This window comes from Tamandua tetradactyla, chromosome 5 (genome assembly GCF_023851605.1).
Source record: "Tamandua tetradactyla isolate mTamTet1 chromosome 5, mTamTet1.pri, whole genome shotgun sequence".
NCBI classification, from domain to species: domain Eukaryota; kingdom Metazoa; phylum Chordata; class Mammalia; order Pilosa; family Myrmecophagidae; genus Tamandua; species Tamandua tetradactyla.
This window is the reverse complement of record NC_135331.1, coordinates 89585345-89603266: the sequence shown is the minus strand read 5'-3', so window position 1 is coordinate 89603266 and position 17922 is coordinate 89585345. Positions and strand designations below refer to the sequence as shown.

The 17922-nt window shown below is 54.6% G+C and overlaps 2 protein-coding genes across 5 annotated transcripts; one reads left to right on the top strand and one right to left on the bottom strand.

Moving 5' to 3' along the window:
* Nucleotides 1-516: 516 nt before the first annotated feature.
* LOC143682615 (gametogenetin-binding protein 1-like) lies at nucleotides 517-5825 on the bottom strand. 4 transcript variants are annotated; one of them, XM_077159203.1, is made up of 7 exons: nucleotides 5248-5813; nucleotides 4621-4739; nucleotides 4084-4193; nucleotides 3713-3863; nucleotides 2683-2807; nucleotides 1045-1191; nucleotides 517-770 (listed from the first exon to the last, which is right to left on the bottom strand). In XM_077159203.1, exons 1-7 carry the CDS (start codon nucleotides 5733-5735, stop codon nucleotides 720-722), a joined length of 1191 nt encoding a protein of 396 aa, XP_077015318.1. In that variant the 5' UTR covers nucleotides 5736-5813; the 3' UTR covers nucleotides 517-719. The 4 variants fall into 4 exon arrangements, with proteins under 4 accessions (XP_077015318.1, XP_077015319.1, XP_077015320.1 ...); XM_077159204.1 differs by having other exon boundaries at nucleotides 4099-4193; nucleotides 5248-5812; XM_077159205.1 differs by lacking the exon at nucleotides 1045-1191 and having other exon boundaries at nucleotides 5248-5825.
* An 821-nt stretch (nucleotides 5826-6646) lies between these two features.
* Nucleotides 6647-13673, top strand: BAK1 (BCL2 antagonist/killer 1). Its single transcript, XM_077161511.1, has 6 exons — nucleotides 6647-6900; nucleotides 8882-8982; nucleotides 10383-10518; nucleotides 10837-10980; nucleotides 12029-12209; nucleotides 12329-13673. Exons 2-6 carry the CDS (start codon nucleotides 8913-8915, stop codon nucleotides 12431-12433), a joined length of 636 nt encoding a protein of 211 aa, XP_077017626.1. The 5' UTR covers nucleotides 6647-6900; nucleotides 8882-8912; the 3' UTR covers nucleotides 12434-13673.
* Nucleotides 13674-17922: the final 4249 nt, after the last annotated feature.

Here is a 17922-nt window from a genome sequence, read left to right as displayed (position 1 = left end):
GAGCAGGAGAGTGCCCTGCTCTTAGCCCCCGGCCTGGGGAGGCGTCCCTCCTGCAACAACTCCAGAGACCCTGTGTTGTCCCACCCACACCCACACCCAACCACCCCCTGCTGAGTCAGGGCGCCTTAAATAGCTGAGGCAACTCCCCAGGGTCTCAGGGTCACTTTCCTGGCTTTGTCCCTAGGCTGGCTGGGCAGGGATTTCCTGCTGGAGAATTCCCGGATTCTCCTGGTGAGGCCCTAAGCATGGCCTGGGAACTGGGGGGTGGAGGGAAGTCGGGGAAGCTCCTCCTAATAGGGGCAGGACTTGTGGGCAGCTGGGGCTCCGTGGACTCGGGGCAGTGGGCCCTTCCCCACCCCCAGGTCAGGCCCAACAAACCTCCAGCCCACCTAGCTCAGACGCCCTGCCACGGGGCCTCTGCACAGCCCTGTGGACTCTGTGTAGACTGGGCTTGCAACTGGGAAACAATGTGGGGGCGGGAGGGAGGGCAGGTCCAAAGACAGGCAGCTGAGGAAGTCAGAGGTAAGCTGGGTTTTTATTAACAATGTCACAGGCCTGAGTCTGCTGGGCAGGCCCACCTTGCAGACCCGTGGACACTCTGCCTCCCATCATGCCCTGGGCTCTAGGGGCGGCTTGGGTGAGCCCTGGGAAGAGCGGGCTGCTTCCCTCCCCACCTGCTCCGGGGGCCGAGGAGGGCAGGCTCAGCGGTCACACCAGCTTCATTCCGGAGGCCAGTTTCCCATCTCGTCCATCTCCTCAAGGAGCAGATGCTGGGGGTGCAGAAGTGGGTGAAGGAAGATGCCTCAGCGTTTGGGGCTCCCTCTTCTCTCTGCTCTGTATCCCTTAAGCTTCCCACCTGTCCCCCAGAGACAAGCTCCCTGAGATCACCTTTTCTGGGCCCTCGCCACATCCCCAGCCCCTCCAACCCTGAGCCGCCCCCTCCCCAAAACATTTTATGGAGGGGACCTTCTCCCTCCAACTTGTGGGGTTCTCTCGGAGCCCCAGGAGTCAGGCATTGTACCAACAACCCCTTCCTTCCCTCACCTCTGTCCTTGATACCCCACCAAGCGGGCTCTGCACCCTTCTCTCCAGCCTACGGTGGTGCTTCAGCTGTCTCAGTGCCTGACCCCCAGGTCCCCAGCATTCCCCAAAGGCTGGGGGGCGGCTTCTTTCCCCCTCGGCTTGGTGTCCCTGAGGGGAAACAGGAAGAGAATGGGTGGGGGAAGGAGATGATGAGAACAAGATCCTTGAAATACCCAAGGAGGAAGTTCTGTCCCCAGGTAGGGACGAGGCTGGATCCTCACTAGCCACTCCCAGAAACAGCCTAGGGTACCCCACCCCCAGCTAAAACTGCTCAGATTTACTCCAGGACTGTGACCCCTGGGACAGGGTCATGTTTCTGTCACTGGCAGGCTGGCTCTGAGAAGGGGTGTTCTGGAAGGGAGACGGTAGGAGGGAGGGGAGGATGAGGCCAGAAGATTTGAACCCTGAAATGGCAAAAGTTTAGGGGCCCTGCACAGCTGGTAAACGGTGTGATCTGGATGAGGTGACACAGCCTTGTTGGCCAAAGCACAAGTGGGGCTGCCAGTGAGAAGGTCACCAGGGCAGGTTTGGGACAGTATAGAGACCGGGTTGCTGTGCCCAGCAGGCATGCGGTCTCCTGTGCCCGCCCCTCCAGGGGAGAAAAGTAGAGTCATAACCCTTGCCATCCTCCCACATCCTCCATCACACCTGCTCCCCCCGCCGTCCCCCTTTCCAGGTAAAGCACCCGAGGCCTGTTGTCATGGTCACAGAGAGAGCTGATGCCACAGCAGGGACTTTAGCCAAAGAGCTCGGCCTCTGAACCCTATACTCTTTCCTTTTCTGAACCGCACAGACTGTCAGAGGTGCATGTCCACTGAAGGCAAGCACTAGCAGATGAATGAGAGGGAAACTAACTCAAAAGGGGGCATGGGCACATTTTCAGCAATACATCCACCAACTTGTGCTCAGAGCTGGGAGAGGCCGCTGCTTCAGGGCTGGTGTCAGGGAGGGTAGGTGGGCGGGTGTCCGTGGTCTGACCCAGTGGGGGCAAGTCCCCTGTGCAGACACATGTACGTGGGAGTGGGAGTGGGTGTGGAGAAAAACAGCCGCATTATATGCATTCCAGAAACCCAGGGAAGTCTTAAAGCTCATCCGGACAAATTTTCCTATTGTCTTGATGAATGATGAGGAAACTGAGACCCAGAGTGGGGAAGGTGCTTGTTCAAGGCCACATACCAAGTGAATGGCAAAGTGAAGGCTTAAAAATGGACAGCCTGGGTGCATGGGTGGCTCAGTGGTAGAATGCTCACCTCCCATGCGGGAGACCAGGGTTCGATTCCCGGACCATGCATCCCCCACACATACCTCCAAAGGAAAAAAAAAAAATGGACAGCCTGACTCTGAGCCAAGTGAGAGACAGACAGATGGAGAAGTGTGTGTGTGTGTGTGTGTGTGTGTGCGCGCGTGCACGCGTGTACAAACAGGGAGCCAGGGTCCTAATCCCAGAAAAACCACCACCAAGAAGGGATTATTCCCACCCAGGCAGTAGGGGACAGGGGTGAGGCAGTGCTGGAACAGAGGCCAGAGCCCCTGGGAGATGAGAGGTCTTCGGTCCACTTTCCCTAGTGTCCTTGGGCAGGGGACAGTGGGCTGGCTTACCTGGCCATCTACGTTGCCCGCCTCCTTAAACCTGTTCAGCCCTAGAATGTCCTGGCTGCTTGCCTTCCAGAGGTGGGATTCCCGTTGTACTGCCAGAAACTTCTCCAGCTCCGACTCCATGAAACCTAAGAGCCAGATAGATGGGTGTGGGACAGGTAGGAGTAGGATGGAGCAAACTGCTGGGAATCCAAGAAAGAGGAGATAGCCTCTGCACTCCCAACCTCATCCCAGACTGGAATGATCCCTGCTCACTCCCCGTCGTAGCCCTTTCTTTTTCCATGACCTGGAGCCAGCCCGGACTTCCCCAGGAAATTCACTTGCCAAGGGCTCCCACCTGCAGAGTATATGGGTTTCAAAGAAGACACACATCTAGCCACCAAATCAGGAGCATTGATCTGGAATCCTAACTGGCCGGGTGCTAGTCCCAGCTCAGTCATTTACTAGCTGTGTGACCGTGGACAAGTTAGTTAACCTCCTGTGCCTCTGTTTCCTTGTTGTGGAGTGGAGATTGCTAATAGGCCCTATCTCACGGAGTTATGATGTGGTATTAGGTGAGAAGTGCTTGGAATGGAGTCTGTCATAGTAACAGCTATGTAAATATTAACCAATTTTATCATGGCACGTTCTCACCACTGAACCAGCTGCCCCCCATGTCTGGGACTGCATGGGGGCGACACTGGGAGAAGGGCCCTCTAGGGTGCTGTCACAGCAATGCATGATGGGAAAACAGAAGTGGCTACCAAATGAGTTAGAAGTCTTAGGCTGAGAAAAAGTTGGTGCTTGAGGAGCTCCAGGCCAAATCGCAATCCCCAAACCCTGAAAGGGAGGAGGAGGACCCCTTTCTTGGTTAAACAGCATGGCCTCCAACACAACTCCATGCTATGTGTGCCCCCCTAACCCCTCACCAACCCACCACGTCTCAGGTGGTCATCTTAGGGCCTCTGGTACCACCTGGTGGTCAGAGCTGGTACTACCTCCCCAGGCCTGGCAGTAGGTGGGGAGGGGAGAGGAAGGAGGGTCCTGCACTTACCGGCTGTATCTGTTGACCTCAAAGTCTTATACAGTGGTGACTGGAAGGTGGCGGCAGTGCCTGGGACACAGAGGTTGAAATAGTTATCTTCTTCCTCCATTTCCTTCTCCTGTTTCTCTTCCTCATGAGGCAAGCCTTCCTTGAAAGGAAACTGAGCCAGGCCAGAGCAGATGAGGGGGCTGGGACTCCAAGTTTGCAGCCCTATGTCTCCCAGATAAAACAGCAAGCAGAAGGCAACGGCTTCCAAAGGGTTAAGAAAGAGGACTGCTGCCCCTGGGCCCCATACCCTGGGACCAGCCAGATGTGGGGGTAGGAAGGGCCCCTCCCAGGCCTCATCCCCTCCCCCCCCAACCCCCGCCCCACTACCCCACCTTAGTCCCAAAGACCTTGGCCATGGCCGATTTCTGGAGCTGCTTGTACAAACTGAGGAGGCGGCTCCAGGGAGTTGTCCCCATTTTTGAGGAGGCTAATCTGAGGTCTCCTGTGAAGGGGTGTTGGTCACTGCCAGGCTGGGGGTGGTGGTGCCCAGGCCCGGGGGTCAGGAACAGGGGAAGTCTGAGCTGGGGGGAGGGTTTTCTTCCTTTAGCAAACACCTATGTGTCAGACACTTTACAAATACTATCTCATTTCATCCTTGCAACTACCCCCTTTCCCCCCACCCCCGCAGAGAGGTAGTAGTATATTCCCATTTTATGGGATGAGAAATCAGAGACACAGAGAAGTTAAGCAACTTTGCCACTGTCACACAACTTGGTGTGGTAGAGGTGGGATTCAAACCCACACAGCCTGGCTCTAGAGTTCCCTCAGACTGTGTCCTGGGTCCTTCCTGGCCCCATACCTTGAGGAGCTCTAGAGGCACAGGGTCCATTTCTGACATCTCTCTGGCTCCCGGGGGTCACCACACTCACCATCAAGCAGACACTCCTTCTCCTCCTCTCCGGTGAGGGCCTTGAACTTGACCTCCAGGGCTCCCATTGCCCTCCGCAGGCATCCTTGTTCCACCTCGAGGGCCTGGGCAAAGTGGAGACTGATCCCAAAGCAGAGTCAGGTGGGGAGTGGGGCTGGTCCCAGAGATGTGGCAAGGGCCCTCGGTGTCCCCGCTGTGCGCTCCCTCAGGCCCTGCTCAGCGCTCTGGTTCTTTGTCATAGAGGGGCTGTCCCTCCTGGCAAGTGGGGAGTGAGGAGCAGAGGGAAAAGCCAGTCCCCTTCCTTACAGGGGATGGGCGTCAGGCCCAGAGGGGACTGGGAAACCAGGAGGGAGAGTGTGGGGAGAGAAGGCAGGGTAGATAGAGCAGGGCCTGGAACAGGAGGCTGGGGAAGACACCGGAGCCCCAGTCCAGCCTGGCACCTTCCCTGCCCAGGCCCTAGCCCCTGCCTTTTGTCTTCGGTCCCTAAACCCCCATCTCCCCATCCCTCCCCACCTAGGTGCTCTCTATTCATCCAAGGACTCCCCTTCCCCATCTCAGGCCATCCCAGGCCCCTTCCCCATCCGTTGCCACCCCCCCCACCCCCATACCCACAGCCCCAACCCCTCACCTGCCTGAGGCCCCTGTGTCTCCACAGGCCTCCCCCACTGCCTCCCCCTCCTCTTCTTCCTCCTCCTCCTTCTCAGACAGGTTGTCCAGCACCTCCTGGCTTCCTCTCAGCAGGCCTGACTTCCCTCTTCCACTCTGGGTCATGACAGGAAGGACCTCCAGAGGGGTGGCGGGCTGGGCCCCCACGCCCCCCACCTCTGCAGGCTGAGGCCCTGGCGGGTCCTGGGAACCCCTGGGCATGGCCACAGAAAGGGCGCAGGGCAGCATGGCAGGCCGGGCCATCGTCAGGGGCACTGCGTCCTGCTCCTGAGAGGGGCGCACACAGGCCCCCACCAGGACCCTGCCACAGCCCCTTGGGCCGCTCTTGCTCCCCACCAGGCTGCGGAAAAAGTGGAACAAGGAGGAGCGGCCCAAAACTCGGGATGGGGGCATCGGAGTTGGGGCCTCCATCCTGAGGGGACCGCGACTCAGAGGGAAGGGCTGCAGCATCCACACCAGGACCAACTGCCTAAGAACAGGAGGAGTTTTCAAATTAAAACCTCCGATTGGAAACTTCCAGGAGTTCTAGAAGGCGGAGGTCGGGCGGTGGGGGTGGGAGGGGGCTTCATGGGGCTTCATGGGAAGTGGGAGGGGCAGAGGAATTGGATGGGGGGTTTGATGAGGCAGGGGCAGGAGGCTTGGTGGGGGGGTGCTTGACAGGCAAATAGAGCAGAGGGTAAAGGCTTTGGGGAGGGAGTGTTAATGGGAGTCCTGGGGGACTGGACAGGGAGTGGACAGGGGGCGTGTGGGAGTGGACTAGACCTTCAGAATGGGGGAGGGGGCTGATGAGGATCACCTGGCCGGCCCTTCCCCGGCCATTTCCATCCCTGAGAACCATTCCCCTCGGCCAGACAGTATCTGCCCTCCTTTCCTCAGCGCCCTTAGCCTCCAGCTCACACGTGCCCAGGTGGGAGCACACACCTCATTATTTACCTGTCCTTCACCTTCATGGGTTCCAGCTCCAAGAACTACCAAGATGCCATTGCAAGTTGAATCTCAACTTATTCTTGCCATTCCGCATGGCACCCACAGCCCTCGTTGATTATAAACCCAGCTCAGTGACCTGGCAGAGTTCCTTAAACCTTCGCCGGAGCCTCGGTTTGCTCCTCTGTGAAATGGACAGAGTTGGCAGTGTCTACTTGCAGGGGGTGTTGAGATTATTCCACGAGACAAAGTGACCGCTAAAGGACATAGCACGCTGGGGACGCTTAAGAAAGCCATCGTGGCTTTCTCTAATAGACACGGATTGATGGAAGGGAGAAATGATCGAGGGCTGGGGGCCGGCGCCGGGAGAAGCCGCTCCGCCCCGCGGGCCGTGGGGTGGAGGGGGGAGCGCGGCCCGGGCATCCGGATCCGGCGGCCGCGGAGGCGCTGCCTCTAGAGGGAGCTGACTGGAGCTGGGCACAGCCCACACCTCTATGATTTCCCAGCCGCTCGCGCCCCTCCGGCCGGCGGTGACAAGCAGAGGCGACATCCCGATGCCGGGAGCTCACTGACGCCGGCTCCTGAAGCCCGGCCTCGGCACCCCTCTCCTGGGCGCGGCCGCTGCTCCTGGGGACCTCCGGCCTTGACCCTGCGATCCACCCCACCGCTTCTGGACCAGAGTCGGGGTTAGGTATGCTGGGCTGGTGGGGGTGGTAGAGGGGAGGGGGCGTCCTGCTCATCCTGCCAGCCTTTCCCCATCCCGGCCCCAGGCCCAGGGTGGGGAGGGGGAGAGCTTCAGGGCTTGTCCCAGCCACTCCGCTACCCCTTGCCTCTGGCTGGCCCCTCAGACGGTGTCTCCTCCTGCCCCTGCTATGGGTGCCTGAGAACTGGGTCCTGCAGCGGTCTGGGGATTGGGGGTGGGGATGGGGGGTGAAGTTCAGAGCCAAGGTCAAGGTCAAGGCGAAAACATCCACAGTGCTTCCTCCTGCCCTAGGAACCCTAGACTGGGTCTGGGGCCCTGGCCAGGCATCTCCCGTGGGAACATCCTGCCAGGGTCACTGGCCCAACTAAGCCAAGCAAATTGGACTGGGGGGATTCCCTTTACCAGGAAGTTGGGCCATTCGGAATGGGGACAGGGGGTGGTAGAGGCCGCTGGCCCTGGGGGCCCTCCTGGGGCTACACTTGCTCCCCAGCTGTAGGGAGAGCTAGGGGTATGCTCAGCATCCTCCATCCTTGCTGACTTGGGGGTGTGGGATTTCAGAGGCCCAGGGAGAGGGAAAGGCATCTTTTCCAGGAAGGAGCTGCGGGTGGGGGGTGGGGGGCGGTGCCAGGCAAAAGTCTGTCCTTCCTGGCCCAGGGGAAAGGAGAGTCTGCCTAAGACATGCCCTGAGGGTGGAGTGGAGGAGCTCTGAGTGATTCAGCCCCCTTCCCAGACAACTTTGGGGTACTTTTGAAAATAGCCCCAGGCCTAAAAGGGAGGAGGGTATGGGCACCCAGTTAGGGACGAGGGAGTAGCCCTGCTTGGCTCAGGGTGGGGTTGTACCCTCCCCAGGGACAGCAGGAGGGGCAGCTTTCACTACAGTGATCGAGGCAGCTTTGGGGAAAATGTGGCTCTGGAATGGGGTGCAAATTGAAAGTGAAACAGCACATATCCAGGAAATACTCTTTCTCTCGGGTTCACAGAGCAGATCCAGTGGAGCAGGGCAGCTGCCAGGGCAGGGTAATGAGGAAATGGGGCTGGGGACAGAGCAGGTATGTGGTGGGGAGCCCGTGGCACTAGTCAGTATAGGGAGCAATGAGGAAGACCCTGGCTCCCGAGGACTTCCTCAGCTCATCCGGAGGCAAGAGTGGGGAGGGGACCAGCAGGAAGTAGATGGGGAAAGTTGCCCTGGAGAGGATACCTTATGAGGTACACACACACACACACACACACACACACACACACACAGGAAAATCCATTTTAAATGAGTGTTGAGTTTATGGACTCATGGAGATTCAGGACACCAACCTGAGTTTTCCTGACTAGCTATGGGGCCTCAAGCACTGATCTGCCTGTGCCTCACTTTTCCTACCTATAAAATTGGTATGACGATGCTTACTTTGCTGGTTAATATGACTTTTCAATGCCCAGGGCCCAGGGGGTGCTCATAAGCGGTAGGGGTACAGTGTGGGGGTGCTCAGGAAATGTTTGTGGCTTACAGGCCTGAATTGGAAAAGCAGGTGTGCCGTGATGGGCCAAGGGGAAGTGGGGCCTTCAAGGACACTCCTTCATGGGTCATTGGCTAGGAGGTGACAAGCCTGTGGTCAGAGTGTGCCGGGCCCCTGAAACTAACCTCCCCCACCCAGGAGTGAGGAGAAACATGACCTCAGAGTCACACTGGGGTGCAGAAACCTGGGAGCAAATCTTGGCTGAACTCTTAGTGTGTCTTTGGCTGCCTCCCCTCTTGCACCCCCTAGGGTGTTGCCAGTGAAGTGTCCATCAATTTCTGATTCTGCCAACAGACTCTGCTGGGACCCAAGCTGGTGGCATAAGAGAAGTCTGGAGCTAGGACTCAGGGTCCTTCCCGGAGTCAGGCAGCCTTCCCTGCTGTGGGGCCCTGGGAACTATGCTGGGATTCCCAGTCATGACTTCCTGCTCATGCCCACATACTTTTTCTCACCCATCCCCACAGGCTGACACTATCCTCCACCCGGGTCTGAAAAATGGCATCTGGACAAGGCCCAGGTCCCCCCGACCAGGGATGCGAAGAGCCTAGCCCATCCTCCACTTCTGGTAAGGGCCCTCCTGCCCCCTCACCATCCCAGAACTACTGGAGCTACCTGAGCAGAAAAGGGCAGGCTCTCCTGCCTCAGTTTCCCCACCTTGGATCAAGGAGGAAAAATACCTCCCCACCCAGTGGAGGTGGCCTGTCAGGCTCAGAAGCCAGGTTGCAGTCAAGGTTAAGCCCAGTCCTTTGGATTCAGGTCACAGCTCTGTCACTGCTTCCCTATGTGACTTTTCTAGGCCTGAGGTCTTGGTTTCCAATCTGTTTCCCGTGTTCCCCAAAGACATGAGGGCTGGGTACCTGACACACACTAGACGGACGCGGGCCAGGGTGGGTCCAGGGGCTGGGAGAGCACATGGGAAGATGGGCACTGCGCCATCCCAGGGCGTAACCCTGACTCCACTCCAGCTCCCTCCAGGGACGGGATCCGGGATCAGGGCTTAAAGGAGGAGGAAAGAAGCCTTGCAGTGGGAGAAATAAGGAAGTAAATTGGCTTATCACTGAGTTAGGTCTGCTAAACAAGAGAATGCAATTGTTGTGACTTTGGGGGAGGAAGTAAGAGGGTTGTCCTTCTACCCTCTTCCAAGGAAGCCTAGAGCTCAGGGCCCACAACTAACCAGTCCAGGTAGCTCTCTGGACTTTGGGTTCAGATCCCAGCTCTATCACTATTTCCCTATGTGACTTTTCTTTCTTTTTTTTTTTTTTAAAAAGTTTTTTATTGTTAAAAATAACATATATAAAGAAAAGAAAGAAAAAGCAATGATTTTCAAAGTGCTCTTCAACAAGTAGTTACAGAAGAGATTTCAGAGTTGGCCACAGGTTATTATTCTACCATTTCAGATTTTTCTTTCTAGCTGCTCCAAAACACTGGAGGCTAGAAGAAATATAGATTTTTGTGTGTGTGAAAAATAACATTTATACAAAAAAGCAATTAATTTCAAAGCACACTGTAACAATTACTTTGAGAACAGATTTCAGAGTTTGGCATGGGTCACCTATATAACTTTTCTAGACCTGAGACCACAGTTTCAAATCTGTTTCCCAAGTTCCCTAAAGTCTTATACCCACTAAATACACACTAAATACACTGTATCCACACTAAATAGATGTGGGAGCCCAAATGCCCATTTTTGTTCTAGCTGTGTAATCTCGTGCAGTTACTTAAACTCCCTGTGCCTCAGTTTCCCCATGTGTAAAATGGAAATTACCTACTGCATAAGGCTGTTGTGAGGACTGACTGAAAAGTGCCAGGATGGTGCCAGAAGGTGTGTTAACGAGGAGAGAAAGCAGGGATACTTCTGTCTAATGGAGAGCACAGCTGTGGCCTTGAGGAAATGTGAACCATCCATGAAGGATGAGATGGCGGGAGGCTGGCCGTGCCTCCCTGACTCCCAGCTTTGATCCTCAGAGGAACAGGTGGCCCGGGACACAGAGGAGGTTTTCCGCAGCTACGTTTTTTACCGCCATCAGCAGGAGCAGGAGGCCGAGGGGGCAACTGCACCTGCCGACCCAGAGATGGACACCTTACCTCTAGAGCCTAATAGGTAAGCAGCAGCCCCTGCTAGCTCCACATCTGCAGGGAGGCAGGGGCTCAGATAGGGTCATTGGGCAGGTCCCGGGAACTGGCAAGGCCTGGGGGGATCTTGTCTTCCCATTGTGGTTCCTATTTCATCTTGGGTGCCCACTCGTTTCTGGGACCTGCATCCTCCATGTCTGCCCCTTGTTCCCTCACGTGCTGAGAACACTGCCAGGGCCCTCCAAGGAGAGGGGCTCTAGGCCTAGGGCATCTCAGGCAGAACCTCTTTGCAGCGAGCCCCGGCTGCCTGTCCGTCTACTCACCCACCTGCCTCCCGTTCCTACAGCACCATGGGGCAGGTGGGGAGGCAGCTTGCCATCATCGGGGATGACATCAACCAGCGCTACGACTCGGAGTTCCAGAACATGCTGCAGCACCTGCAGCCGACAGCAGAGAATGCCTACGAGTATTTCATCAAGATTGCCTCGAGGTAGCCCTGGCCCTGGTCACTGCCTCCCTGTTGACCTGTCACCACTGTGCAGTGCTCCTGCCCCCAGTGTGGGCTGGTTCCCCCATGTGGGCTGCCACGTGCTTCTCTATCAAGGTCAGGAGACCTGTTTCCTTTCTGCGTGTCTGCTGTTAACGCAGTGTGGCCTGGGGCACCGCTCTCTGGGCCTCAGTCTCCTCATTTTTTGTGCATTAGCTCACAGGTCTGAGAGACAGCTCTGACCCTGACCAGTTAGAATGACTCTAGAGGGTGGTCACGGAAGGGGGTGGCCCCAGAGCTCCCAGGCTAGCTGAAAACTGTTTCCAATTGGAATCACATTTCACACAGAAGATGGGAAGGTTGCTAACTTCCACCAGGTCCTGGAAGTGACTTCCAGCTGCTATCATCTGACATCCACGAGGCAGCTGGTGTAGTGGATTCAGATCCCAGCTTTCTAGGCCTCCTTGTCATTGTCTGTAAAGTGGGGAAAATGCACTTAGAACGGTGCCCATACTCAGATAATGTTAGCCTTTGTCACCACTCGAACTAGGGGGGTTGGTGTCAGGGTAGATTTGAAGCTGGGGGTCAAGGGAGGAGAGGAGACAGGTTTACAGTTAGGACCCAGCGCTGAAATTGCCCATGTTCTTCGACTCCGATGCCCCCAGCAACCCACCCCCGATCCTGGGACCTGTCCTAACTTCTTTTCTGTCCTCTCTCTCTCTGCTGTCCTTCGTGCTGCCAGGCCAGCAGCAACACCCACAGGTAATCTTCCTGCTGCCTCCAGCTGCTTGCTCTGCCCTCTGCCCTCTCTGTGCCCCTTTGCACCTACAGAATTGGGGGCAGCATCCAGCTCCTATGCCCTCTGAGTTTCTCCTTCCACAGAGAACCAGGTTCTTCCCAAATCGAGGCCAGGCTGGTGCAGCCTCTCTGGCCTTTGATTCACAGCTAAGCCATTTTGCTTTCTGGTTGGGGTGAGGGGTGGGAGAGGGAAAGCAGGCTGCAGGGCCAGCCGGGGGCTGTCCGCTGACAGTGTTGGACGCTCTGCCCGCAGTCTCTTTGAGAGCGGCATCAACTGGGGCCGCGTGGTGGCTCTCCTGGGCTTCGGCTACCGCCTGGCCCTCCACGTCTACCAGCGCGGCCTGACCGGCTTCCTGGGCCAGGTGACCCGCTTTGTGGCCGACTTCATGCTGCACCACTACATTGCCCGATGGATCGCACAGAGGGGCGGCTGGGTGAGTGCCCAGCACCCTCCCTGCGCCTGGGACTGTCCCTCTCCCAGCCCTTCCCTGGACCCCCAAGGGGGCCCGTATATACTGCCAGCCCCTCTGTGACCCTCTGTCTGTCCCGGCAGGTGGCAGCCCTGGACTTAGGCAATGGCCCCATCCGGAACGTGCTCATGGTTCTGGCCGTGGTTCTGCTGGGCCAGTTTGTGGTACGAAGATTCTTCAAGTCTTGACTCCTGCAGGAGCCCTTCGGGGTCCTCTGAGACCCCTGCCTGTACTTTGGCCGAACCTTCCTCCCACTCCCCTCTCCTCCCCTCCCCTGCAGGGGTCACCCCTCAAGAGTACAGAAGCTTTAGCAGGTGGGCACTGCAGCTCTGGGGGGGCGTCCGACATTGCATGGTGCTAACGGGCCCCCTCACTGGGCCCCATCCTGAAGAGAGGGGCTGCAGCCTCCTCCCTCAGCTCTCTGGGATCCCCCTCTCTGCTGGGCCATGGGGAGGCTAGAAGCGAGGGAGCCACTTCTCCCCAGAAAGTTTTTAATGGTTTTAGCTTTTTATAATACCCTTGGGAGACTCCTTTCCCCATTCCCAGCCCTCCACCCAACCGGGGCATCTGGGGAGTGGGGACCAGCTGGCCTCCTCTGTGTTCTCAGGACTCAACTTGTTCTGGAAGGTCAGCACTTCAGCACTGGGACCAGAGCCCAGTGTCTGCCTTCCCCACTCATCCTTTCTCCCAGGAGCAGAACCGCCTGGGAGAGGGGTCCCTGACCCTGCTCAGCTCCTCCACTGCTCCCATTCTGCCTTTTTGGTCAGACTCTCAGGGATTCTGGGCCTGGAATGGGAGATGGGGCAGGGGTGGGGTGGGCTGGGCATGACAAGAGCTGCCTGAGTTTACCCGCCAGGACCCCTAGCCCAGCCTCCCCCTTTTCCTCACTTTATAACCACTTTGTCCCAGCCCATTCACTACAGGTGAAGGCCACATCCTCAGCATCCCTCCATTATGAGTCAGGGGTCTGGGGCAAGTGGAGTGCCAAGGCCCCCCTCCTTGCCCAGACTACAGGGTTTAGCACCCTGCTTTGTGATTATCAGGGAGAAGGAGTAGGGGGCACCTCTGGAAGTTTCTGAGTGGGAGAAGGGCTCTTAACATCACCAGGAACCCCAGAGCCAGCCCCCTTCCCCTCCCTCATGGCCTGGGCACAGTGTAATCTGGGGGTGGGGATGAGGGAACTGTGAATACTTGAACTCTACCCCTCCCCGCCCTGCACTCCTCACCTGCCCAGTCCCCTGCTGATGAGATGAGGAGTACTTTATCTGTCTTGCACAGTCCAGGGATTTGGGGAATGGAGAGAGAAGTTCTTAAGCCAAATGTGGGGGAGGAAGGGGGAACATGGGGCCCTCCCCACCATCTGAGTGTGTTTGTGTGTTTGAAAATAAACTATACAATCCCCTGCTTGGTAATATTTGTATCCTTTGTTGCTCCTCTTCATCAAGCTGGAGTTGGGAAACCCAAGCATACCTGGCATTTATTTATCTGGTTCAGTACTGAATAAGATCTCAAATTGGGCCTCCTGAATCCTGCAGAGGCTTTTCCTTCCCGCCCCCTCTCCAGCCTTCTTCTCCAGGGGCTGGAACTCAAATCCTAGGGTTCCAGACAATGTTACACTCCCTTAGACAGGCGGGGGTCTCAGATTGGTGGGCCCTGGCTGCAGAGCTCCTGGAGCAGCTACACGCGTCTGGGGACCCCACAGGGCACCTCTTGCCTGGCTTGAATTCCTCTCCCTCTCTGGAGCCACCACCCACACTGGCCCAAAAAGCCCTTCTCCCCCACCCGGGACTCCGCCTGAGACACAATGTCTTAGCTCCCCCTCTGTCCCTCACAGCCAGAACACATACAGGGCTTTTCATCCTAGGAGTTTTGTGTCGTATGGCTGTCCCTGTGGGGATGCAGCCAGGGGCGATAAAAATAACAAGCATGGGGGCGTTTAAATGTTCCAAAATCTACAGTCTTTCCAGTCCTGGGCACCCCGGCCTGTGTTTCTGTCACTCTTCCAAAGGGTCACATGCAGATCCAAAAGGACTCGAGCTTCACTTTCACTGTCCTGATAGTGACCTTGTCAAGCCCCCTGTCCCCCTGCCACGGTCTTCTGAGTCCACAGCGGATGCAATGGTGGGGGGTCGGCCTTGGAGAAGGTAGCGCTGCAGGCATTGGTGGCCAGAAGGGTGGTTTAGCTTCAACGCACTCTGCAATCTGCAGGAAAAGCTTTAAGGCAACACTTACTTAACACATACTATGTGCCAGGATTTATGCTGGGAATTTATCATAGATGCCCAATCAGTAGGTATTAGCGCTGGCGACGAGTACCGGGCTGGAGGGAGGCTCAAATTTCTGCTTCACAGCTGCTTCCCAGAGTCACCCAGGTAGGAAAGGGACGGGAGCTGTAACTTGCTACCAGGAATGGCGGGGGAGAGGTTGGATAGCGCGGCCTGAGAACACAGGCCCACCAGGCTGTTAAATGGGGTGACTCTGTCGTGTCCTCCCCGCGCAGGTGCACTCGCGGCGCTGTTGCGCAACCGCTCTGGAAAGGGCCGAAAGCGCGCGGGCTGCCCGGACCCAAGATGGCCGCCGCAGCATTGGGTACGCAAACGTGCCAATTCATGGGCGGAGTCTCCGAGGCTCGCTTCTTCACCCCTGCTTTCCCGGGGTTAGATGAGAGCAGCTTGAGGCGTTGAGAGCCAGCACGGCGGGTGGCCAGTGGCAGAACTGTGGCCTCTAACCCTCTAAGAAAGAAAGAAATAGTGCTATCCCGAAAGGCACGGGGATCCCCAAAAGGGTTTGGCCTGGGTTTTAGCCTGCCACTCCCACCCCTATTCCCCCATTCTGCCGGTATGAAGTTTCTAAAACCTTAATCTTATAGCTTGGGAAGTTATGGAAACTTGGGGTTGAGAAGCCAGGAGAGATGGGTTCTGGAGAGCCAGGGATGGGTTCTGGAGAAAGCGCAGAAATTAAATCTAAAGGACTTGTTTTTACTCGTCAAAATTTGTGGTTCTTCTGAAATTGTGACTTCATTCCCAACAAATAGGCCTGATTCCTCACGGTGTGTGGTGCCACTGAGCTTGGGGCCGGCCACCCACGGGAAGGGAGCAGTGTTCAGCTGCCACCTGCTCGGTTCTGCAGTTTCAGTCTGAATACCTTGCCCTTGCCCTTCCTTGTGGGTGGGCCTCATTCTCCCTTTCCCCACCCCGCAGTTTCATGTCATGTGTTTGCTGTTTTGCATCATCCGAAGAAAGTATATTTTGGGTAACTGGGTGTCCGTGTAAACCCTTAAAATTAAAAACAATTTTTTAAAAAATCCTTTGTTTGCCTAAACCACTCAGTAAATTCCTTGAACGAGTTTTTCTGACCGGGCCACCTGAATAGCATTAAAATTAATTCATTAATTAATTCAAAATAATGAATTCATCATATTCTGCTTCAGTTCTACCCACCTCAGATGGACAGGCCCTTGATTCAAGACATTTGTAAAATATGGATTTAGTTCAATCTAAGTAGATTATACAATCATAATCCTGTGTGTGTTTGTGTGTGTATACATGTGTGAATGGAGTTACCAAAGATTGCTGGAGGTGTCCAAAGGTCAGGGACCAGAAAATCAGCAAAACCCAGCTTCCCAGCTTCTCCTGGAGTGTGTTCACCAGTGGCAAGACATGGAAGGGTGAATGCCAGCCTCCTGGGATATAAAAGCAAGACTGAGTGTGAGTTCTATTTAGCAACCATACATCCGTTAGTTATTGCTGTGCAACAAACTTGTCCCAAAACTTAGTGATTTAAAAAATAGCCATTGATCATTTCTCCCAGTCAAGGGGATCCACTGGACAATTCTGCTGATTCTGGCCAGGGTTGGCTGGTCCTGATTGGGCTCACTCATGTGTAAGTGGTCAGCTGACAGGTCAGTAGAAGGCTGACTTGTCTAGGATGGCCTCAGTTGGGACAACTCAGCTTTCCCCAATGTATTGTTAACATCCTTCCAGCAGGTTAACTTGAGTGTGTTTGGGCATGTTCTCATGGTGATTGCAGAGAAACAAGAAGCAGAAACTCATAGGCACTTTCTCAAATCTCTACTTATGTCAAGTCCGAAAGCATCTTAAAGACCAAAGCAAGTCACATGGCCAAGCTTGGGCTCAAGAGGGTGGGAAAACACACTTTGTTATGAAATAAATTGCAAATTCACAGGGCAAAGAATGTGGATACAGGGAGAGCTAAAAATCAGAGTCATCAATGCAACCAGTCTACCAGAGTCTTTCCTCTGATAGCAATTATTTATGTTCTCCCCACATGCAAAATATGCTCACCCTTATTCCAGGATGCCCAAAAGACTCACCCAATCATGAGGTTAGGCTCAAAGTCCAGGATCCTGTGATCTGCATCAGCTGTGGATGTGGCTATTGATTGGAAAACCTATGAACTAAAAAGACAAGTTATCTAACGGCCATACACCCAAAATACAATGTGAGTCAGGGAGTGGAGAACCACAACAGATCTTTAAAAAGTATAAAGAGGTATAATCTAGGAATGCCTAGAGTATACAATGAGTAGTGACTAAATGTACAAATTAAAAAATGTTTTTGCATGAGGAAGAACAAAGGAATGTTAATATTGCCAGGTGTTGAAAATAGATGGTAATTCATATTTTAAAACTTTAACTTATGTGTGAGACTAAAGCAAAAAATGTTTATTTGGTACAAAATTTATGTTTTGACTAGTGCATTTCCTAATACAACTTATGTGGACAGTTGAATTGAACACCATAAGTGCATGGAACCTTGAGTAGGGCATGAGGTTTTGTAAATTTGTCCAGAGTGATGCCCCGATAAATCCCAGAGTGATTTAAACAGTGAATAAAAAAGTATTTGCAAAGTCCTCTTGGGGGAATGGTGAGAAAGGGGGCAAATTCAACTTCCCCACGTGGGGAATTCTTGATATTCTCACAAGCAGTGGGTACAACCAAAGCAATAGGCTGAACCCTCAATCCTGGGGTTCATATGAAAGTTATCCCTGCAAAGGACAGGCTAAGCCTACTTCAAATTAGGACTAAGATTCACCCCCAGAGAACCTCTTTTGTTGGTCAGATGTGGCCTCTCTCTCTCTCAGCCAACACAGGCAAACTCACTGCCCTCCCCCTGTCTACGTAGGACATGACTCCCAGGGGTGTAAACCTTCCGGGCAACGTGGGACAGAAATCCTAGAATGAGCTGGGACTCAACATCAAGGGATTGAGAAAACCTTCTCGACCAAAAGGGGGAAGAAAGAAATGAGACAAAATAAACTGTCAATGGCTGAGAGATTCCAGAGTCGAGAGGTTATCCTGGAGGTTATTCTTACACATTATATAGACATCACCTTTTTAGTTAAGGTACATTGAAGAGGCCGGAGGGAAGTGCCTGAAAATGTAGAACTGTGTTTCAGTAGCTGTGTTTCTTGAAGATGATTGTATAATGATATAGCTTTTGCAATGTGACTGTGTGATTGTGAAAACCTTGTGTCTGATGCTCCTTTTATCTATGGTATGGATAGATGAGTAAAACATATGGATAAAAATAAATAAATAATAGGGGGAACAAATGTTAAAATAAATTTAGTAGATTGAAATGCTAGTGATCAATGAAAGGGAGTGGTATGGGGTATGGAAAAAAATAGGGGAAACAAAGGCTAAAATATATTGGGT